The sequence below is a fragment of the Lottia gigantea genome, assembly GCF_000327385.1.
Source record: "Lottia gigantea unplaced genomic scaffold LOTGIsca_33, whole genome shotgun sequence".
NCBI classification, from domain to species: domain Eukaryota; kingdom Metazoa; phylum Mollusca; class Gastropoda; family Lottiidae; genus Lottia; species Lottia gigantea.
This window is the reverse complement of record NW_008709110.1, coordinates 1,329,141-1,353,173: the sequence shown is the minus strand read 5'-3', so window position 1 is coordinate 1,353,173 and position 24,033 is coordinate 1,329,141. Positions and strand designations below refer to the sequence as shown.

The 24,033-nt window shown below is 30.4% G+C and overlaps 5 protein-coding genes across 5 annotated transcripts; 3 read left to right on the top strand and 2 right to left on the bottom strand.

Annotated features, from left to right (window-relative positions):
- Positions 1 to 1,224: 1,224 nt before the first annotated feature.
- LOTGIDRAFT_190317 (hypothetical protein) lies at positions 1,225 to 7,046 on the bottom strand. Its single transcript, XM_009058258.1, has 13 exons — positions 6,979 to 7,046; positions 6,487 to 6,562; positions 5,827 to 5,924; positions 5,466 to 5,535; positions 5,123 to 5,223; positions 4,719 to 4,799; positions 4,284 to 4,523; positions 3,969 to 4,040; positions 3,506 to 3,574; positions 3,056 to 3,151; positions 2,559 to 2,735; positions 2,250 to 2,321; positions 1,225 to 1,973 (listed from the first exon to the last, which is right to left on the bottom strand). Exons 1-13 carry the CDS (start codon positions 6,997 to 6,999, stop codon positions 1,896 to 1,898), a joined length of 1,251 nt encoding a protein of 416 aa, XP_009056506.1. The 5' UTR covers positions 7,000 to 7,046; the 3' UTR covers positions 1,225 to 1,895.
- Positions 7,047 to 9,991: 2,945 nt separating this feature from the next.
- On the top strand, positions 9,992 to 10,892 carry LOTGIDRAFT_101578 (hypothetical protein; the record flags this gene model as incomplete). Its single annotated transcript, XM_009058257.1, has 3 exons — positions 9,992 to 10,141; positions 10,467 to 10,576; positions 10,844 to 10,892. Coding segments are annotated over 3 exons (309 nt in total), but the record flags the coding sequence as incomplete, so codon positions are not given.
- A 1,115-nt stretch (positions 10,893 to 12,007) lies between these two features.
- LOTGIDRAFT_190314 (hypothetical protein) lies at positions 12,008 to 14,932 on the bottom strand (the record flags this gene model as incomplete). Its single annotated transcript, XM_009058256.1, has 8 exons — positions 12,008 to 12,092; positions 12,397 to 12,471; positions 12,638 to 12,768; positions 12,973 to 13,058; positions 13,376 to 13,471; positions 13,786 to 13,973; positions 14,389 to 14,511; positions 14,886 to 14,932. Coding segments are annotated over 8 exons (763 nt in total), but the record flags the coding sequence as incomplete, so codon positions are not given.
- A 128-nt stretch (positions 14,933 to 15,060) lies between these two features.
- LOTGIDRAFT_232922 (hypothetical protein) lies at positions 15,061 to 19,060 on the top strand. Its single transcript, XM_009058255.1, has 5 exons — positions 15,061 to 15,248; positions 15,822 to 16,041; positions 16,493 to 16,592; positions 16,932 to 16,977; positions 18,053 to 19,060. The coding sequence occupies exons 1-5, from the start codon at positions 15,132 to 15,134 to the stop codon at positions 18,251 to 18,253; spliced, it is 684 nt and encodes a 227-aa protein (XP_009056503.1). The 5' UTR covers positions 15,061 to 15,131; the 3' UTR covers positions 18,254 to 19,060.
- Positions 19,061 to 21,494: 2,434 nt separating this feature from the next.
- On the top strand, positions 21,495 to 23,318 carry LOTGIDRAFT_162292 (hypothetical protein; the record flags this gene model as incomplete). Its single annotated transcript, XM_009058254.1, has 5 exons — positions 21,495 to 21,505; positions 21,757 to 21,809; positions 22,794 to 22,913; positions 23,127 to 23,177; positions 23,224 to 23,318. The coding sequence occupies 5 exons, from the start codon at positions 21,495 to 21,497 to the stop codon at positions 23,316 to 23,318; spliced, it is 330 nt and encodes a 109-aa protein (XP_009056502.1).
- Positions 23,319 to 24,033: the final 715 nt, after the last annotated feature.

Below are 24,033 nucleotides of genomic sequence, written 5' to 3'. Positions count from 1 at the left end.
ATCTAAGATCTTCTCAGCAAATACTACCCCTTTCTTATATCTTGTATATTAATAGAGTATTCATTGAATGTACATACATTGTGTTTTGTTCAGTGGGCCTTCGGTAGTAAAATGAAGTACTTTTATTCAATAAGAGTAATCTTAATAGCTTAATCCTCTTCAAGGTACCTGTTAATCCTGTTAGATAAAGGGATTTTATGAGATTAATGAAATAATCCATGATTTCATGTAGTTCACAATTACAACACATAATTCCATTGACATCAAGGTCTAAAACAATGATCTTATTGACATGACAGTAGGCTTGACCCATTTAGTTGATTACAGGTAGTTTGTTTACACTATTCCCATGGCGACCAGGGCTATTGTTAACACATTTTATTGCATGCAATAAAAAAACCATCATATCTTTAATAGCCTTGTTTTACCACACAATAATGTAACAATATTTTCATCTTTGAAAGTTTGAACTATTATGTTGAATTCAATAAACACTAAAGTGACTTTACAGTTCACTCATCTGGCAAATTCACAAGTTTGTCTCATTAAGAATTGAACAGATTCCAGAAATAGAAAAACATTAATTTAATTAATCAACAAATCATGGCATGGCTGGCTAAATGTAATTTTTTACCTTTACAAAATTTTTAAATCCAAAATGTAACGAATTATCAAAATTTATATTTTGTATAAGTTATTGCCTTTGTTCTTCAAAATTATTTCAATTTTTAGCTTGTGAACACTCTAAAAATTATTGAACAAACCTTGGTGAAATATTTAATTATCACTCGCCAATGGACAACCCATTTAAAATATATTTAATAAGAATTATTGCCCTTGTATTTTCCCATTTTTTGAAAGTAAATACTTTTAAAGGCAGAATTATTGATGAATTTGGACAAAACTGAGTGAAGTAGTTCACTCATAGAAGTTTTGAAGATTGAGCCGAGCAATGAGCTTGACCAAATATTGGTGTACACTTAATTATCCAATAATCGGTCCAATAATATACATTATTATCATATTTACAGAAGAGATGTGTTGTAGGATAATCTATAACCATCCTACTCAATGTTTTTGGGTTAGAAAAATGTGGATCACTATCATGTTGATAATAATATAGACATATTTCTTATCAGGTTGGTATAAATCTTGACCCTCGAAACTTGGCAATATGTGTCACAAGTTTATTATGTAACAATTAAGATGGTATGGACTAAAACTATAGGTTTCAATAATATTTATTGTAAATAGAAACATGAACAATTTTAACAATAAATTTACATTAATCATTATATTTACAATTTAAATAAGTCATTAAATTAATAATCAGAACACAGGCATATTAAACAAGAGCACTGTTAATTATGTTCATCATTTAAATTTGTCAGGGGCACCACATTGTCTGGCTTTGATATATATTTATTGGTATTATGACCACCATAATTTCAATTCAATGACAAAGTCATCTACTTCCTGTTTGGCAGAAGTAAATATACATCTTAGTATATAACCAAAACATGGCATGGATTTTAATAAATTATACTTGACAAAATTTCTCTATGACAGGAAAACTTTTTGATTTGAGAAAATGAATTTAAAAGAAGATGATGAAAGACATTGAACAGTTGTTATAAATGTATATTAAATGAAACATTAAGTTATATAAATATATGATGTACACACCTCTATCATTAAACTGAATACAGTAAGTCTGAGATATAATTTTCATGCCTGACATAAAATAAGAAATGCCACATTCTTTGATTCAGATGAACAGTGAGAAAAAAGGAAAATGAAATTGAGCTGCAATGTTATCTGTTTTATATCATTTTGTGAGGTAGACTGATTTTCCCTAGTTGATTCTCTAGAGATTCTTTAATACATTCCTGATTTTACATAGTTTGTTTCATCTTGGCTATATGTTCTCGAGAAATGATCAATCGTTGAATTTGAGCCGTTCCTTCATAAATCTAGAATAAGAAATATAGCTTCAGTTTATTGTTAGTATTTCAGTTAAGTATGTCAGTTAATAACACTGTGAAATACTGACACTTGACCACAACATCACATAGTAATGATAATACCCATAGTTTAAGCATATTATAAACAGAATTTGACTAGATGAATCAACCTAACTCATCATCTAAATAATAAAATTACCCTCATCTTAAGGCTTGGTTAATAACATTTCTGAACGTTATCATTACCCAAAATAATTACAAATGCATACATATACAGCCACTTACCTGATATATTTTAGCATCTCTCATTAACTTTTCTACAGGATATTCTGAGTTGAAACCATTTCCTCCAAATATCTAAACAATATATAGTTTGATTTTTAATTAACATTTCATATATCGTCAAGAAGGTAAAATAATACTTCGTACAAATTTCTCTGAATTTTCAAAGGTCAATAAAAATAAAGTTAAAGTTAACTGATATCTTGAGACATATTTTCATAAAGCAGAATTTGTGAAATTACAAAATACAAAAATTTGAGCGAAGTAACATAACTTAGGAGAAAAAGAAGAGAAAATGTCAAAAGAAAAGACCTGAACAGCATCACTAGCACATTTATTAGCTACATCTCCTGCCATAGCTTTAGCCATAGAGGCATAGTAAGTATTTCTTCTACCATTGTCTATTTCATAACCTGATTTCAATGTTAATAATCTTGATGCTTCAATACCCATTGCCATCTCAGCTAACATAAATGATACTGCTTGATGCTGAAAGATATAAATATAGTTGAAAAACAAAACCAATCACTTCATTTCTAATCCTGGAGCTTTTACTTTTATTACAAAATCACCTTATGATCTATTTCTTGGTCAAAATGTTTAATCATGAATAGTGTTCAATATCCCGATGCTCTAAATAGTTGTCCCTATGCCACTGTCTTCCAGGCATATCTCTACACTTATCAAGAAATGTCTTTGAAACAACTTTTTACAAGACAGCCATTGTGTAAAAAGTGATTTAAGATATTTCAGTTTATATTACCACACTTTTGAATATTTTTGAATAAGAAAATTAAAAAGAATTATACCTCACAAATAAATTTCCCCATAGTTTTACGTTCCAATGAATATTTAGTTGCTTCATCTAAAGCTCTTTGAGCTAAACCTACTGCACCTGCTGCCACCTATAATGTAATAAAATAAAATCACATGGTTAATGACCTATGACCTATAATAACTTTAATGTCTGTGAGAAATAAAGCATTTAATGAAAGATTTAATTCAAGTCATCACAATTTCAATAGAAAATAGGTAATTATGGTAATCTTACACGGTTTAAACCCAGAAGCCAATTAGTCCACATTGATTGAACCTGATCTCCTTTTCACAATATATATCATGCTCAAAATCTTCATACAGTTAAACACATAACTTTACAGATAAAATTTGAGCTTTATATATCTTACATATTGTCAAATTTCTGATAAAGATTAGATAAAGAACAACTTTTTTTTTAAAGAAAAGAAATTATTACGTACTGGTGGTCTAGTTCTATCAAAAGCTCCCATAGCAATTCTAAATCCCATACCTTCTTCACCAAGTAAATTCTACAAGTTAAATACATTAATTATTTATCATGTGATGCTTTCTTTGACACAACTTCATCAATTACTAAGCCAGTTGATTCAGTTCAAGCAGCAAGCACTCGCTACAAACTTCATGTTAATGATGATAGTATTACAATGAGTGTTAAGTAATGACAGCAGTCAGACTCTGGCACTGGCTACGGAATCCGATTGTATATTTCCTAAAGGAGGATTCAAACCACTGCATCTAATCGTCTAGCAGACGACAATCTTACTCGTTACTGACTGAGTCATTCTATTGCTAATGAGAATTATCTGTCTTAAAGTGTAGAAAATTATGATGCTTCTCCATTTCATTTGGTTTCATTCTATATAAGAATATATAAATCTTAATATTAACAAAAAATGGCCTCACCTCTTTAGGAACTCTAACATCTTCAAACGTTATACCTCGTGTATCAGAGGCCCTTTGTCCCATATTGATTTCCTTTAATAAAATGACAACTATTATTTCTTTCAATATATATATACAGAGCAGATTTATTATAATAAAGACTCTCTCATGATTCATAAAAATAAATGAATGCAAGTACAATAAAATTTGGAACTCCAGATTTGCATATCAAATGAGTGCACATACTTTTTATTCAGTGTTGATAGAAATAAATTAATTGGAGAAATACAAGAACTTTAGAACTACAAATTTGCATAGTAAATGAAATATCTGTACCTTTCGACCAGGGTTAACCCCTGCCCAATCTCTCTCTACAATAAAACCAGAGAAAGCCTTTCCTGTTGATGTTTTAGGGTCCATATCAGTTCTAGCTAATACAAAATACCAATTAGCTACACCTCCATTGGTTATCCACATCTTCTGTCCATTTAAAATATAATCATCTCCCTTTTTAATAGCTTTAGTTTTAATACCAGCTACGTCTGAACCTGCTCCTGGCTCTGTTACACCATACGCCTAAAAAGAAAGGCAAGTAGTGTGTGAAGATGTCCATAAAGCTTTCAATTCAAGTTTTGGGAGGTAAATCCCACATAATCTCGATGATTTTGAAAGTAAAGTCTAGGGTAAAAAAAACTGTGCACTATGCACAAATATATACAGTATAAAGACAATAGAGGACAATATTCAAGAGCTATTACTTTCACTACTTACACACATTAAAGGTTCCTCTATCATTCTACCAAGATATTTCTTCTTCTGATCTTCATTACCAGCAATAATGACTGGCATTTCCTTAATGAAATAAAGATTTACATCTTAATCATCTGCATTTTTTTTTTCCTACACAATGGGCAATGCCCTACAGTTTGCAATGAGAAAAGTTTTGGCAGGAAATGAATGGCATGTTACCGTGGTTTTTGATCCAAACGGAATTTGCAATTCCAACCCATGACCTTTAACTGATTTATCGAGAAAGAGACTTATTAGTTTTCAGTATAGTTTTATAAACAATTGCTGTTTATTGTTTAAAATAGTGTAGGCGATAGATCAGACATAAGTAAATATTGTCGTCAAAAATGCTAAAAGTTGATCACACAAATGAAAATTTAACAAACCCCTAGAGAGTTAGCTTCAATAGCTGTTTGTATACCAGTACAACCATAAGCTATTTCTTCTGTTATAATACAGGCATCTAAAACTCCCAACCCTAATCCACCTAAAACAATAAATGAAACACTTAGAACACAATATTCAAATAAAATAATTCACTAAATACCATGGCATTAAATACAATTTTATTGATAAAAGTAAAGATTTGATACCAAATTATTCTACAGCAATCATCTACTGTCAGCTGATATTCCAAAGACACTTTGCAAAAGTATTCCAACAGGTATTGAATTTTTTTTGCACTTTAACATCATTCAACTCTCTATTAACAGTAAAAGTGATATTTACCATATTTAGGAGATATATGGCTATTCATTAATCCAACTTCCCAGGCCTTTTTCAAAATTTCGATTGGATACTATAAAAATAGAACAAAATTACTGAAACCAATCCTATTATAAACAGCATATTGTATGTATGTACCATTATTCCACAAGCTTAAAATACACAATAGGCCTAATGGGCTTGAATCTAAGAAAATATTGTAGTATTTGGTAGATACTAAAAAAGCTGCAATTAATTGCCTTGATTTTTTGACAAGTTTCACTGTCCACTGTGCTTATATTCTGCAGTTTGACATAAATGAGATCAACCATTATACAGCATTAAAGGCTCCTATAAAAGAAACTATCTTGCTTAGTCCAGTTACCTTTCCTGTTTTATCATGTTCTGGTGCTGCAGGTATTACTTCTTCTCTAGCAAACTTTCTGGCCAAATCTTGATATTCTTTCTGTTCTTGAGTTAATTCTAGAAACACATATAAAATGTTGACATAATATGGTATTTAATTTCCTCTAGAACTCTGGAAAAAATCAGGATCCAACAAGGAATTTATCATCAGTCAAACCTCAATTATTTATTATGTTAAAGAGTCACATGCTCAATTTTAGAGGGTTGGTTTGAGTCTTGAATATATGTACATAGTCTTCAGAAGTACTAAAAATGTACAAAAATCGCCTAATTCAGTCAAAAAAAGGGAATTCTTTTCCTATTTCTATAGAAGTCTTTTCTATATGTGGAAGTGTCTTGAGAAAGGAAGACTTGCCTTTTTCACTATCAAAATAGATTTGAAAGCTCAAATATCGACTATGAGCTGGTTGGCTTAGCTAAAAAATATTCTCGTTTCTGAGACTAAGATATGATTGATCAAAAAAATGGCGCACCTTACCCTTTAAGTGAAATATAATTAAGTTTTAACTGCTAAATCAATTAATTGTCAGATTTCCACTAAATAAATGGGTAAAAAAAATTTCAGTTACCTTACTTTAGATAACAATAGAAGAATTATTATATCGTGACCTTAACTTACCAAATGACAATCCTTGACTACCTGTTGACATTGACCTAACACCATGTCGTCTTACTGCACCACCAACACGACATACCTAAAACATCATGTAAACACTATCAAATCTTATTACCTTATATTTTATTTATAAGCTTGTAGACTTTGACCTCAATATACCACTTTGATATCCAAATCACTTATACAAAAATAAGAACAAATGTACTTTTTATATTTTTATTCATTTATTCTAAATCTAAAAGAATAATGGGCTCTGTTTTAATTTTCATAAATCTTGCACCTATCCATTGCCTTTAGGGGCCTATAGTATTACCACTTAAGAATGGCTTTATGTAATTATAAACTTTGTTATTGAAGTCCACATCGCCATATAATAATAAACAGATCATCTTTTTTTTTGGCATTGACAGAATCTGCAAGATTGTAAATGAAAATTTATCTGTCTTGTAGAAATGATTAAAAGACATTTTTTAACTTGAATGTATGGAATTTTACCTGTCTTACAACACCTGCCATTTTTGATCAAATAGTTTTGCAACTCCAATGAACTAATCTGTTCAAAGGTCATGTATGTTGTAAATAAAAAGTGGAATAATGTAGTACCTTTACTTTCACTTTATATCCCGTATCACTCCGCCTAGTTATATAAATATATAATTTTTTTTACTGTTACTCACATCGTGTTTTTTGTTGCTTATTTTTGTGAAGATAGACACTAATCAAAAATATTTAATTTTGTTGATACAAACGATTAGCACTCTTCAAACAGGCTCTAATTTCTTGACCTATTTTTCTTGAGTAATCATGTCCTACTGCTTAACCGGAAATGTTGTTAGGCTTCAACATGTGTTTTAATGTTTTGTAAACATATTAAAATAATTCAACAATTTCCAATAATTAGGGCATAACGATCTAACAGTAATCTAAAATGGATTCGGATGAGTCTAGTAGTTCTGATGAAGAGTTCAATCGTATGGTCAATGCTGCTTCGAAAACCATCAGGGAATATTCAGATGATGAACAAATGGACACAGATAGTTCTGCTAGTTCTGGAGTATCTGATGATAGTGATGATGAGCTTGTCTTAAAACAAAATATCAATTCCACTAATAATGTGACAGATTCCAATGATATTGAATTATTTACAATAGACAGAAAACCTATGACAGCTTCAGATAAAGACTCTCAAATTGATAATCTGGGTGATAAAAAGAAAAAACCCAAAAGAACAAAAAGCAAATATGCTGCAAATCTAAACAATGATGAGAAAAAAAGAAATAAGAAAAATAATGAGTATGTGGCAATTCATATTAATAGAACAATGTTAATGTTTGTTGATTCAATATTGGCTAAAGCGTGCTATATTCACATATCACTTTCTAAGTTGTTTAAACATAGAGTTTGATCTATAAATAAGTCAAGACAAACATGTCGTATGGATACTGGGTGTTAAGAGTGAAGAAGTTCCTAAAAACTTCTATGTAAAGCACTGGCCAAGGTCACAAATAAAGAGATAAATGTTCAATACAAGATAAGGTGAAGTTAGCATAGTTAGTATTAAGTTCAAAAAACACCTACGAGTAATCTACAATAAACAAAAGTCTATAATATGAAAGTTTTCTTGTTACCAGTTCTAAAAGAAGAGAGTATGAATAGGTTCTGAAAAGATAAACATCTATATATAAGGATTAGCATGTATTATACTTAATGAGCTAGAAAATAGAGAGGGGAATCAAGTATTATTGGATTCAATGGGATCGAGTGTGGTATAATTAACTTCTCTTAGTATTTATCTTTAATATCAATTCATTATAATTAGTGACAATTCCTTCAAAAAACCACGATTTTAAAAAAAGATAAGATACGTTGTATGATTTATTGCTAAAAGTCACTGAAACAACATAAGAATATGGTCCACATTGTGTTTCATAGAAATTTTCTGCTGACACGGAATCCGCTAGTTGATCACGTGACTTCATTCGTTGGCCTACATTCTAGCAGACGACACTTGGAATTCCGATTACCGCTTGGGATTATAAGAAAATTGGGCCGATAAAAAATGGTGACGTTTGATAATAAGTGAAATCCGCCATTTTCTATTTGTCAAAGTATACATTAATAATTTTACCTTGCTTGAAACTACTGAATTCATTCTACTAGCTGATATTGTAGAGATAACCCATGTTTATCAAAACAAGCAAATGTGGAGGTCACGCAAGGTCGCTCATGTAAATTATTAATCCTTTCCGGAAATCCACGAATAATAGGTTACCATGAAATTAGGTTACTTGACTATATAGTTTCTCTTAAAATTTGATTTTGTTACTACTGTTATCTCAGAGTACTGACAAGACACTTATAGAAGAACAAATGATTAAATACAAAATGGTTGATTTTGATTGAACTAGAATATTTTTTTATGTTGAATAGATTCCAATTAGCATCAGAGATAGGTGCTGGTATGGAGTTACCAGGAATCTACATTAATGTTAAACCATGGAAAAATCCAACCAAAAAGATGGATGAATTTACTAAACTACAGAAGAACAGTATCCAAAAAGACTTGAAGGTAATTTATATTTTTTTTAATATGAAAAAATTACTTTTTCTTCACATACTAGTCGGGCAAACTATCAAAATCAAAACCCCAAATTTAATTATACATCTAAAAATTTCCTGAATATGGTCTTCTAGTAAATTGTTACTTCCTTGAGTGGCATTTAGTAACTGGGGTATGAATAACTGGACACAATTATATGGATAACAATTACTTTACTAAATAACATGTGACGTTTCAATGATGCATTGCTTGATAAGTACATCGTAATTGTTATCCATATAATTGTGTGCAGTTATAGTAACTTGTAGTGTATTCGATTAGTGGTGAAAGTAATTCCTATTTATCTTCTCAATTTTCATACAAATTTTCTGTACAGGCTTACTTTTAAATGGATACAATGTATAATTGTAAATTCAGAAAAGCTATCTCAAAGTTAGAGTTAAAGGCAGATTATGGATGTCCTTATAAATATTTATTTATTGTTTACCAGGTTATGGAAAAAAGCGTCATAACTACAGATTTTGAACGGACAGAATCTTTACCAAAATATCATGAAGCTGTGAGGAAAATAAAAAGAGATAGAAAGGCAAGTGAAGTTTAAATGAACATTCTTCTTTTATTCTGTAAACAGTGCATTTAAGTTTACTTAAAGATAAAAAGAACAGGTAATTTGATCTTAAATGCATCATACAACCTTTAGATAAAATTGGATTGAAGACAGTAATGTTTAGTATGGTATAGCCATGTAAGAAGACGCTCACTCTTCAGTCTCTGTATTCTCTTTTCATTAATTCTAGCTGCTTTGACAGAAATATTGCCTGAATACCTTACATCTTTATGATGTATAATAAGCATGAACCTAGAGATACTATTCAGCAGTATATTATGTTCATTACAGATTTAGAATTGAAATGAGTGTTTTTCTTATTTCAGAAATTACGAGATATGACAAAAGGTAAAAAATGGTTTGATTTACCAGCCACAGATTTAAGTGATGATAAAAAGAAGAGTTTTGAAATTTTACAGATGAGGAAAGCTCTTGATCCTAAACGATTTTATAAGAGTAATGATTTAACAGATTTTCCAAAATACAGTCAGGTACTACGATGTTTTTTGATAATTATATCAAATGTTGATTTAGACTTCTAAATGTTCGCCATCCATTTGACTGATCATACCTTAGCCTCAGAAACGGGAATTTTTTTTAGCTTAGCTGAGCCTTCAAATATATATGTGTCCAGATTTATCAATGACATCTCCATCTTTTCTTGATTCTACACCATATATAGAATAGACATGTATAGAAACAGATAGTGAAATTTCTAGTCTGGTCATCTATCAACCAACCAACTAGGTTGGTTTTGCAAATCCAGCATTTTGATATCCTTGTAACCTTTCTTCTTTCTTAATCATTGTATTGCAGTTTGGTACTATTGTGGAAGGTGCTGCAGACTTCTATAGTGCAAGAATACCCAAAAAACAAAGAAAACAAACATTAGTTGATGAATTGTTGGCTGATGCTGAATTTAGAACGTAAGTGATTTGGTCTTGAGCTTCTTTTTATCAAAATTGTATCTTGTATACATGAAAATCAGGGCATTTTAATACGCCTTCATCCTTCTGTGGTTGTATATTATTAGCATATATCTGTCTGTCAGTCTATTAACATGACCTTGTAAAGGCTTTAGAATTTACAATCTATTGACTTTGATCAAATGTGGTATGTGTATATTTTAGCACTTTCTGAATACTAACTTTGATTGATTGAAGTGAGTCTTACTCCTTTCTTTCTCATTACAGATACAATAAGAAGAAGTTTGAAGAAATCCAGTCCTCTAAAAGACGTGGAACAGGAGCTTATGAGGGGTCAAAACGAATGATAAATAAGAAGAAAGGACCAATGCATAGACAACCAGATAAAAAACAGAAAAAATTCTTCATTAATTCTTCAGCATTTTCTAAAGGTTGGCGGTTAAAGAAGTAGATATTGCTGTATTAAATTGTAAATAAATTTATGATGTACTCTCCTTGCCTGGTGATTATGCTTTTTGAGGGCTTTAGATTTTTAGATAAAAGTACTAATTGGGTCCTGTTTCACAAAAATCCTATTATAGATTTATGGTACCCTTAGTGTGAAAAAATATCACAAACAAGATTTTTGATATATGCTCACAATTTTATTGTGAATGTGATGAACGGCACAATTTTTGTCAGATTTTTATCAAACTATGTGTGTAGAATTATAACCACTTTGAATTTGAGAGGATTCAACAAATATTTCAGATCTCAGACATGATTGAAAAGTTAAAATTTATAGTAGTTGTTAGTGTTGAAACAGTTAATGAATTTTACAAACCGGGTAATCGTCGGCAATAACTGTTTGTTACTAAAGATTATAAAAGGAGTTAAAAACCACATTTGCGGCGGTAACTCACCGTTAACTAGACTAGAGTAAGTGTAAATGAGTACTCAGGAAGATTTTGGCTAGTTCTCCACGAATTGTTGGTACAAATCGACAGATACCAAACAGACGCTTCAATGTAAGATTGCGGACTGGTGCCATTGTCACTTATTGCTACAGTCTCTAACAGATCAAAGGGTTTTATACCAGTAGTTTAGTGTAATGAGTGTATCTCATTGAAGTCACCGCGAATCAGTGTACTGATTCCACAACTGGTCTAAAACTAATAGTTTTTACTTCTCAAACGATTATCTCAAATCAGACCTGGTTGAAATACTACCCTTAATCGGTTAACTGATTAACCGTTTCAACACTAATAGTTGTACAGATTCATCTGTCAGGAGGCTAGGTGACTTGGATAAAAGCAACCCCTCTCTCAAGACATATAATATTTCCAATTTAATAAAACCCTTTAGTGCTTTCCTTAACACATTGACAGCGCTGTCAATAATGTACAGATCTTTGATAAGGAAACTAAAATCAAGGAACCGCAAAGCAACAAGAAACTTATTCATATTTTTATTTTTTATCAACAAAATATCACAATTGTTTGAGCTTGATTGGTTATCAGCTACATTAACATGCCACCTACAAAAGAAAATATTTCTTACTTCAGAATAATATCAAGATATCTGTATTAGTTATCAAATCTACAAAAGTAACAGGTTGTCATGAAGCCTGAATTGAAATGCACACAAGTAAAATCAACAGAAAGACTGTCAACAATTTGCTATGATTGACTGTATTCACTAACTAAAAATCATATCAAATTGCTGTGTTTACAAACTTCTCTGATACAAGAAAGTTGTCTATTACAGTCAAGGTAGTAGATGCAGTTTGTTACAGCTTGCCATTGTGATGGTGTAGGACTGGAAATAAAAGTCATTATTACCTGTAACTTCTATACTGGCACCAGTTACATAGGAACTTTTAGTGGAGGCTAAAAACACACAGGCATCAGCAATGTCTAAATGAAACAAAAAACTTCAATTGACCAAGTTTGTCTTTGAAAGATCATGTATGGTTGTGGAATTGTATATCATTTCTTCAAAGCTTAACATAAATCAAATATTTAGCCACTTTTAGCTAAAACTGAAATGGAGTATACTTGTTTGTATTTGACTGTTTCTTACCTTCAGGTTTGCCCATTCTAGCTAGAGGTATTTGTGGAAGGACTACTTGTTGTACTATTTTATCAGGGACTGCTGAAGTCATTTGTGTTTGAATAAAACCTGGCAGTACAACATTTACACGAATTCCGAATCTATTATGATAGGTAGAAAACTGAAAGTTACACTACATTGTAAATAAAAAAACAAATAGCATCAATGCAGCTACCCAAACTCTGTTTTATTTGATAAATTCTTGAGCATAAAAATTAACATTTATAAAGGCAAAAATCAAATTGATTTTAAAAATGAAATTACCTCCCTTGACATACTAAAGCGAGATAATTATCAAAATTTACCTTGCAAATTCCCTTGCTGCTGTTTTTGTTAAACCAATGACACCAGCTTTCGAGGCAGCATAATTGGCTTGTCCAATATTGCCAGCCTAGAAAATTAGAAAAATAACCTTCATGCAATTCAAAGCAGCAACCAATTTTCATTATCATTAAAATATTGTTACCGTTATACATAATAAAGTCACTTAACTTCACTCCTTTCATTACCACCAAAAATAGAATGTAGCAGATCATATATCATCATTCTTGAGTTGTTCACATTGGGTAACTCAGCTCATTCAGACAAAAAATTATCATAAAAAATCCAAAAAATGAGTTTTCCAAAATTTTTAAGATCAGCTTAATGTCAAGTTATTGTTCTGTTAATAAAAGTAGTATATTATTTATCTTTAAGAAATTGTCTTACCTTTCCAATTATACTAGCTATATTAATAATAGAACCATTTTCTATTTTATTTTCAGCTATCAATCTTCCTACAGCTTGATTTATTAAGAATGTTCCCTACAGTACCAATGATAAAGTTAATTTTAATATTTATTTTACCAGTTGGCATTTATTAAGAAATCAAATTCATTGCCAGATTTTCCTTCCCTCTAATGCATGTATACAAAGAGATTGAATCTCTTTTCATCATCTAAATTTTCAGTTAGACAAAGTAGTTTTTGATGAAATTGGAATGGTGCAAATCAATGCAGATACACAATGAAAGTTATTACATTACCTCCTTTTTAAAATTTTACTTGATATTTCCCTCTAAAACTCAACTATAGACATATTCATACATATCAGAATAAACCTTTATCATGTAAACAAACCTTCAAATTAACATCAATGACTTCATCAAACATCTTTTCTGTCATCTTTAATAGGAATGTATCTCTAGTTATACCAGCAGAGTTTACAGCTAGACATGGTGGCTTAGAGAATGTAGATACAATATCTTTTAATAAATTATTAACATCACTACCTGATGAAACATCTACATTAAATGCTTTGTGAACCTCTGAAATAAATTAAATTTAATGATTATAGTTCAACTGCATATACCACTTTTCAGAAATAAAAATTTACCAAAAAACACCTCTTTTCTGAACAATTATAGTTTTGATGGAAATATTTGTGTTTTGTATATTTGACATTGGATCATTTCCTTACTGCACTATTATTGTGATGTCACAATAAAAATCAAGATCTAATTATAATGGATGAATTAGAAAAGAAAGTGGTAGGAATAAATTTACGTGATGATCAGTAAGTTTGAACAAAAATCAATTATTTCAGTTGTCAATTATTGACATTGTTTCCAATGACAATTTATGAATTTCTTAAACCAAGACACTTTCAGAAAGTACATTAATTTTGCAAATATAAATCATTATGTCGCAATAATATTACGTAAAAAATAAGTTAAGCAATACCTGGTTTAGGTAAATCTTCAACAGTTTTCAGTGCATCATCTTTATTAATGTCAACACATACTACTCGAGCTCCTTCTTTAGCAAAAGCTTGACAAACAGATTTACCTATACCACTTCCTCCACCTATTAAATTAATATATTAGTTTATAACACAGAATGAAACTCTAAGTATAACAGCAAACTACAAGGGTGGTGTTAACTTTCACTAATACCAAGCTATTGACCTACTTAATGTGGCAATATTAAATGCACTGGTAGTGAAAGCAGTATAAAAAATTACATTATTGTCCAACTTTTTTATGAAGTTAAATTGATAGGCTGGATGAAATCAAGCTCTAAAACTATCAGTATCAGCTAGTAATGTCTTTTAGAGTTTTAGCTTCAATTTCGCCTTTGAAATAACGGAAATAATTTAAGCTCTGTTATAGGTTCGTATTTCTCACAGCATCTAGTACTTTCGAGATTCGGCCCTGTATTATCCACTTTATGACAATTACCTGTAATTAAAGCTAAACGCCCTGCAAGTAACCCTGTTGATGACATGGTTCAAAGAGCAAAACTAATCATTTTCAGTTTACGACTATTTTTAGTAACAGAGGTAATCCATTGTTGAAGGAACCAATCATTATCGCCGGTAGTGACGTATTAAGGGGAAATTCCTTGAGTTTCTATGTCAGATGATTGTGTCATTTAGCCACTGTTTAAAATAAGCTTTAACATAGCTTTCTCAGTTATATTTCAACATGTCGAGAAGCCGCTTTGGATTTTTAGTTTCTCTTTTATTCAGGGATCAGAAAATGTGTAGAACATCAACATCAATGGCACAGAAAACCACACAGATGAACAAGAATAAATTTTTGGTGAGTAAGAAACGAAGAGTTATTAGATGATAAATAAATGAATGTCAAAGTTAAATGAATACAGTTTCAGTAAACTAGAAGAGTCGTTAACTCTTTTTGACTATGTGCACTTAAAGAAACAATAACAATTACATAGGTACAACAGTTCATGAGTGACTAGGCTGGGTGTTAATTAATGGACTTATAGTGTGGACATATTTGATTTGGTTGATTTCAACGCACAATAAGTTCAAAATTTGGTCTACACAGGTTAGACAGAGAAGCTACAAACATCATTACAGTCAAAGTAGATGGTAATTTTAGTGTTAGTACTATCTTCATATTTAACTTGTCAAATAACTGCTGAAGCCAAAATGTCAGAAAAGACTTACTATTAAATTGATGTATTCCAATGCTGAAATTCACAGTCCATACTTGTGACCTAGGCCAGTGCTTCTATAAGAGAGTTTCTCTCATAAAACCTTATACTAAACAATCACTTGCATAAGTAGAACCATTTTTAAGGGTAAAAAACATTCAAAATTATCTTTATCTTTAACTCATTTTTGAATTGGTATGATTTTCTGTTTGTAGATAGTTGGATTAGGTAATTATGATTACCCAGGTACAAGACATAATATTGGTATGATATTTGTGGATTGGCTAGCTGATCATCTGAACATTAAATGGACTAGCGAGAGGAAACTATGTAAAGGTTATGTTACATCATGTAAATTACAAGATGATGTAGAATTAATTTTATTGAAACCTAAAGTACCTATGAATATAAATGGACAAAGTGTGTCTATGACAGGTAATTATATTGAGTTTAATTGGTATCAGATAATAGTATGGTACAATAGTTTTATTATCAAAGATAATACTAATTAGATTATTGAATAAGTTTTAATTGGAAACAGATAATACTATATGTATTTTTGAACTGGAAACAGATAATAGTACAATGGTTTTAAGTGACTAAATATAATACTAATTGGATTATAGAAACAGATAATAGTACAATGGTTTTTAATGGCAAAAGATGATAATACCATTATTATCATTATGTAATATTTTGCTCTTATTTTGGGTGAAATAGAGCTGTTTCGATTTTTCTCTGAAAAATATAAATTTCTCTAACAATATAATGATATTCCAATAGCTGATGGTTGTATAAAATATTATAAGAATCAGATCAAGATACAATTAACCGATAAGATATTGTAAATTCCCAACATTTATCAATAAACTAATTTGTTTTACAGTAAGTGAATTTGGTATACCAGTAGAAAATATATTCATTATCCAAGATGAATTAGATAAATCATTAGGCAAATATGCTATAAAATCTAGTGGTAGCTCAAGGTTAGTATTTGTGTGTTTTAGTGATTAGAGAAACCAAGTGTACCAGTATCCCTCCAAATATATGCTATAAAACAGCTATCTTTCAATGGAAACAAGGTATCGAGTCAATGAACTAAACTTTTTGACAATGGCTTTTTTGATTCACAAGTTCATGTATATAAATATTTTAATGACATCTGAAGATCAACATTTCAATGGCTTGAGCAGTGTATTGACCTAGACCACTCAATTATTTATGTTACTTGTATCAGTTTGAATTAGAAGTCAGAAGATGTCATTAATTTTGTATTAACTAAAGTTTGTTTATAAATATATTATTTATACTGGTTTGTATTTCAGGGGGCACAATGGTGTTAAATCTGTAATGGATTCTCTTCAAACTGATGTAAGTATTTAAATTGAGGACCACTTAAAGTGAATAAGTAAGATGTTTTAAAATAACAAGATAAGTCTTTCTCCCCTTGACTACAATTCTACTTTGTTCATTTGACATGTATGATGGGAGTAGTTTTTTTATTTTGAATACTAAATGTGAAAGAAATATACATGTAATGTCATATACTATGACCTCAAGTTACATGTGACATTTACATATTGTGATGTCACTTTGTAACAGCGGCCTAACCAGCCACTGGGGTATATACATACGAAACTATGTATGGTTCACACGAATGTAGTTCACAGCCATTTTGACATAAGTCAAATTTTTAAAAAGGTTATAATATTCAACAAAGCTTTCCAATCACATTTTATTAGCCATTTCTAAACCTTTTAATGCAATTTGAATGCCTGATTGAAATATTTAATCTTTTAAAATTTGACTTAAATCAAGGTAGTGATTCAAAATGGCTGTGAACTATGTTCATGTGTGTTATTCCATGTAAGAAACATAAGAAATGTAATGTAACAAATTATGTTGCTGGTTAATAGAGAAGCCACCCGTATTGAAACAAGTGATAATGTATATGTGTATCAGTCCATAAAGTCGCTTTAATAACCTCTCTTTATTCACTCTTGTTATGAACACGTCGAATGCAAGTCTCATTTCGTACATAATGTCCTCTATTGAAAAGATGGCAATGTCATATGAATGAATTGCCTGTCATTAAAAATCCAATGCAATTTGAGAAATTGGGTTTTAAACTGCTCAATGTCAGAAATGTGTAAGGGTAAACTTCATCTGAAAGTATCTTTAAATAGCTTAATCAACTTCTATTTTGATGATGTAAGATATGATTTGTATAAGATGTCAAGGTGAAGATTTTATGCTGTGACACATCGTTATCTTTTTATTGATAGCATTATGAGCCTCATTCTGGATTCAATATGGCTGACGTGTGGATAAGGTCTATTGGATTGGATTTTTACCATTTTTGTAAATTACAAGTCTGAAATTCCATCAATATCAATTGAAATTGTTGATGCTAGCAATATAGTTATGTCTATTATGTCTTTTTCAGGAATTTACCAGAATAAAGTTTGGAATTGGTCGTCCTGATAGCAGAGATTCCAATATTATAGCTAGATATGTACTGAGTGAATTTACACCAGCTGAGCAACAGAAAGTCTTTCAATTGTTACCAACAGCAGTGGAGTATTTAGAGAAGCAATTACAGAAAGCCTCAGGATTTGAATTGGAACTTGGCAAAAGAATCACCTGACAAAGCCTAGAAGAATGGAAATTGGAAACCTGTAAAAATTGTAATATAAGACAAAAGGTTCAAAAGATTATTGTATTAAGTGTGTTAGATATTGTAAATATTTCAATTGTTCTGGTCAAAAACCTACATCATATTATCTATAGTGTCTTTATCAAAATTAGAGATAAGATCTCTTGATAGTATATATTGATTAATTAAGTTATTATAATTTAATTATTTATAGCAGATCTGTCCATTTTATTTTGGTTGCTGATTTTTTGAAACATGTTTATATATTTTGGTTACATGTACGCAATCAATGATTGAAGATGTTAGACGTTTAAGTTATATACTAATATACTTGTATACAGTGTACTCTGTGTAATCTGATGGGTCTGTAAAAATATGTTTGATTATAGAAAGTGTCATAAATTATACCTTTTCATATCATACCACATTTGTAATTCTGTTTATCACTGACAATATTAGCGACAGAATTGCCACTTGCAGTCTTTAGTCTTCATCCTGATTATATGTTGGATTATCTAATTAGCGGTGTGCTTAATCTCATGCAAATGTCATAGCATTCAATTTTTAAACTGACATAATAAGAAAATAAATCTTGAATCTCAATGGATTGTTCAGATTGTTGTAATACTCTATTTTGTTTGTAATTCACAGAGTACACTGTATAGAAGAAGAAATGAAAAGGATTGTCTATTTTATATCAGTATTATTAATTTGTCAAAATGTCATCATGATCATGAAAAGAATCCAATCAATTTCAACTTTTTCAGTAATATTAAATACAATACATCCTTTCATGGCTTAGAGACAGACTGTGGATTTTATCAAATATGCCAATAAGCTTTAAAAGAATACTACGTCTTAGAATAAACATAAAATTACTTGGCCAATAAGAGCATATATTCATAAGTAGATATACCTGGCGTCATAAATAACATAACAGGATCCTTATATAATCCAATAAATCCAAAAAACGCTTAATATCAAGATTAAGCGTTTTTCAATAATTACTTAGTTACTAATTTTCCAATTTTCCAGATTTTACAGGGATTCTGTTGTAACTTTATGACACCAGGTAAGTTCACTGATGAATATATACTCATATTGACCATTTTCAAGAACTTAAATTTTATGTTCATTCTAAGATGTAGTATCACTTGAAAAGAGACAGGTTCACCTTTTTGAGGTTGATTTTGGTCTTGAATATAAATTATGTGAATATAGTCTTCACTTCACATTTCACTTTCTGTTTCTATATATGATACATTCAAATGCGGATGATTCTGTACAGACATAGATTAGATGGTGAGCTGTGAAAACTATTTCTAATTAGCTTAGCTAAAAAAAATTCTGCTTGTTTATATGACTAAATTTTGATCATTATTGTGCTTAACCTTGTAAGCTTATCATATTGCCTGTCTGTAGAGTTGAGGTATTGGAATTTGTGGATGACTTATGTCAAGCTTTTTGTTATATTTCACTGTACCATCTGACAAAACAAAAACCTTTTGGTGATAAAACTCTTTATTTGAATAAAAAGCAATATAATGATCTAAAATATTGGTGTCTTCATTTATTTTTTTAATGAAGAAATTCAGAATTATGGGAAAAAACTTTGAATTAAAGCAAGAGCCATTCAACCTTTTAAGAAACAAATTACACCTGAATATTGCTGAATGAAATATTCATATTAATGCACCTGTCAACATAGATTGTTACATGATGATTATGGAGGTATAGTGGCCCAATCAATTTAAGATATAATGACATTTGATTGAATAATTTGTGGAAAATTTGGTGTTTCTATCTGAAAGTGCAACAGTAATCTGGAAAGTTGATGAAGGGAAGAGAAATGACAAATCTTAAACACAGCTGCTCTCTAGAAAAAAAAAATAATATAGAATTATATTGAAATACACATTTAACATGACACATGAATATTGAATTTTTCAAAATCCTTGTGAAGCTGATCAAGACAGAACATGTGGATCAATTCAATTATTCTACACTGCAAAACTGAAATTGAAGACTGTATCCATTAAGTTCTTGTGTCAAACAGTATGTTATTAAAATCTGCATGCTGGTATGTGAATAGTGAATGTCAATTTAGACTGAAATTTATCTCCCTTTGGTGTGTCAAGGGAAGTAATACAACATAACTTTGAACCAATGCTAAAACTATTGTTCATGCCCGTAGCTACAAGCAATGCACCAAGAGATGGATTGCCCGCCTTAAAAATTCTGACAACCGACCAATTCCATTATTGCAAATGAATACCATTCACCATTGCCCCTGATATATTAATCAAGTCCGAAATTTTTAATTTAAACGTTAAATCATCAAGTCATCAAATAATATTTCTACGAATAAATTCTAATATAATTCAGATGAGATGACACATTTGATTTTGAATTATATTTTTTTTAAAATGACAGCTCTAACTACGTTTTCAATACAAGACTTACAACGCTTATACACGGGCTTTCAGCAAATCCGAGAATTTTTTAAAAAATAAAGACTTAAGCAGAGAAAGATCAAAGCGGTTGAAAATGATAAAAAATCTTAGTTGTATTGTCGTGTATCTTTATGGATTTTTGTAAGAAAAGTGCCTAAAGAAGTCAAGGTAGTCCTTATAGATGAGGTTGGTATTACCTTGACATTGTGAAGATGGGTGTAACTCGGATGTCTTTTCTATATGTGGCAAAAATCCTTTTGTGAAAGATTTGTGGCAGAGGGGTATAGGAGCATATTTCTTCGTTGAGTATAATAGACTTTAAACAATTTTTTGTCTGCTGAATAAGATTTCGGAATCCAAATTATATAATCTAAACTAAAATAAATAAAACTTTTTTTACTATTCACAATAGGTTAAGTCTGAAAGCAGTTTGCATTTGTTATGTAAAAATAAAGGATATAGGAAAGGATAACAGACATAATATCTTTATTCTGATTTATTTTTGTAGATTGGAATAAATTTTATGCAGACACGAATGCAAACAGTCCACAATTTAAATCTAAATTAATTTCTAATAGTAATCTATTGTTTCAATTTTAACTAAGCCAATCAAAAACTCTTAATCTTAAACGAAAATCGATTATGACGTCATAATTGAATATGCATAATTTGCCACAAAGCGCTGAAATTTCTTTAGAAACGAACGCTTGACAATTTTCTCTGCAAGTTTTTTGAATTTTGCAAAGAATTACATTGGTATTGTCATCACTAGTTTTGAAATGGCAGCATTGTAAGTAGATCTTTATTTAGTTTCAATTAATTATAATTTCAGATTTAAGCGAAACCAAATCAAATGTTGAAAATTTTTTTAGCCGATGTGAATAAGTTTGAAGGCTTATAATTCTGTCATTTTTTTTCTCAAATAATTATTAATTCAGAAATCAGATTAACAAAGTTTCGGTGATAATCAGAAAAGATTAGTACAATTTAAAAGACTCGTTAACTCTCTAGACCTGATTATTAATCTTTTTATTTTTTTAGATTTAAGAAAGCTTTGATGAACTGTTTCAATCAAAATTTAAGACCAAATAAAGGTATTTTCTTGTTTTTTTCCTATTTTTTCTTCATTTTATAGTGCTAGAGTCCTCCAGTCATTTACCAAGTTTTTTTTTTCATATTTGATGTCTTATTTTAGGACAAATGTTAAAAATTGTACCGTACAAAACATACAATTCACCATTGCTTTTATTTAAAAACGTATTCTAATGTCGTTTTGACAAATTGAATTTGAATAGAGTATCTATGTTCAGATTTTGGAAAAATGAAATTCCCTAAAATATAAAAATAACGTTATATTTTGGAGAAAAAGTGAACTTAAAATGCCCCATAGCTGATTTGACGTCATGGTAACATAGAGCTTAGAGATAGGGTTTGAGCGTCACGTTATTATGACGTTATAACGCTATAAACTTCCCAAGCTATTACGAACTTCATACTTATACCTTGAATGCAATAGTCACCTTTCTTGTATCATGGAATTTTGTAGATAAAGGGATTGTCTGTATTCGCTGGCATACAATCCAATCTAATCACTTTATTATACAAACTTCCATGATACAAAAGAGGTAACTATTGTAGTGTCAAGTGTATACTAATCTTGTAAAGTATATTATATCATATTACAGTATCAAGTGTATTATTATTATATATTATATTATATTACAGTATCAAGTGTATATTGTATATTATATCATATTACAATATCAAGTGTATATTGTATATTTTATTATATTACAGTATCAAGTGTATATTGTATATTATGTTATATTGCAGTGTCCAGTGTATACTATTATTGTATATTATATTATATTATATTGCAGTATCAAGTGTATATTGTATAATATATTATATTACAGTATCAAGTGTATATTGTATATTATATTATATTGCAGTGTCCAGTGTATACTAATATTGTATATTATATTTTATTGCAGTGTCCAGTGTATACTAATATTGTATATTATATTATATTGCAGTGTCCAGTGTATACTTATATTGTATATTATGTTATATTGCAGTATCAAGTGTATACGACTGCTGTTTTTGCTATTGGCTACCTATCGATGATCGTATGTGGAGTGGTGAGGTGGACTTCATATACATTGAAAACTGGGCTGAAGATGTAGACTTTACTGAAGGTAATATTATTTATATATATATAATCAGGACAGAGCAGAAGTTAAAAACTTTACGATTGGTTTGAGCTAACACTTTCATAGTTTTGCATTCTACACTTTTCATACCATTCATAGCTTTGCATTCTATTTTTTTTTTTTGCTCCTTTGAATCCTATTTATTTACTGAATCCACTGTAAATCCACTATAATTTGTTATAATTATTATTATTTCAGACGATGACTTGATTAACAGCAATGTTAGAAAATCTACTACCAGATCTACTAGTAAGTATTTTATATTATTTACAATCATTTACTGTAATAATCTCAGATAGATTTAGTATTGGTAGTTACGAAATCTACAACACTACTTCCTATGGGAAATCATCTTTTGGTATCAGTGTGACCCTTATTCGACTATGTTAAGAATTGACTATTGATTACTTTCTCTTTTAGATGCCATTAAAAAAGAGAACTGGGAAAATGAATTATATACAGAAAGTTTTGTTTTGTCTTTCGGGGATAGATGGGTTAGGTCGGTCAAGGAGTCTTGGGAGGGGGAGCTTTTTTCAGAGGGTTATGTTTTGTCTTTCGGGGATAAATGGGTTAGGTCGGTTAAGGAGTCTTGGGAGGGGGAGCTTTTTTCAGAGAGTTTTGTTCTGTCTTTCGGGGATAAATGGGTTAGGTCGGTTAAGGAGTCTTGGGAGGGGGAGCTTTTTTCAGAGAGTTTTGTTTTGTCTTTCGGGGATAAAGGGGTTAGGTCGGTTAAGGAGTCTTGGGAGGGGGAGCTTTTTTCAGAGGGTTATGTTTTGTCTTTCGGGGATAAATGGGTTAGGTCGGTTAAGGAGTCTTGGGAGGGGGAGCTTTTTTCAGAGAGTTTTGTTTTGTCTTTCGGGGATAAATGGGTTAGGTCGGTTAAGGAGTCTTGGGAGGGGGAGCTTTTTTCAGAGAGTTTTGTTTTGTCTTTCGGGGATAAATGGGTTAGGTCGGTTAAGGAGTCTTGGGAGGGGGAGCTTTTTTCAGAGAGTTTTGTTTTGTCTTTCGGGGATAAAGGGGTTAGGTCGGTTAAGGAGTCTTGGGAGGGGGAGTTGTTTTCAGAAAGCTACGTTAGGTCTTTTTAGGGTTCATAATTCATATTCAT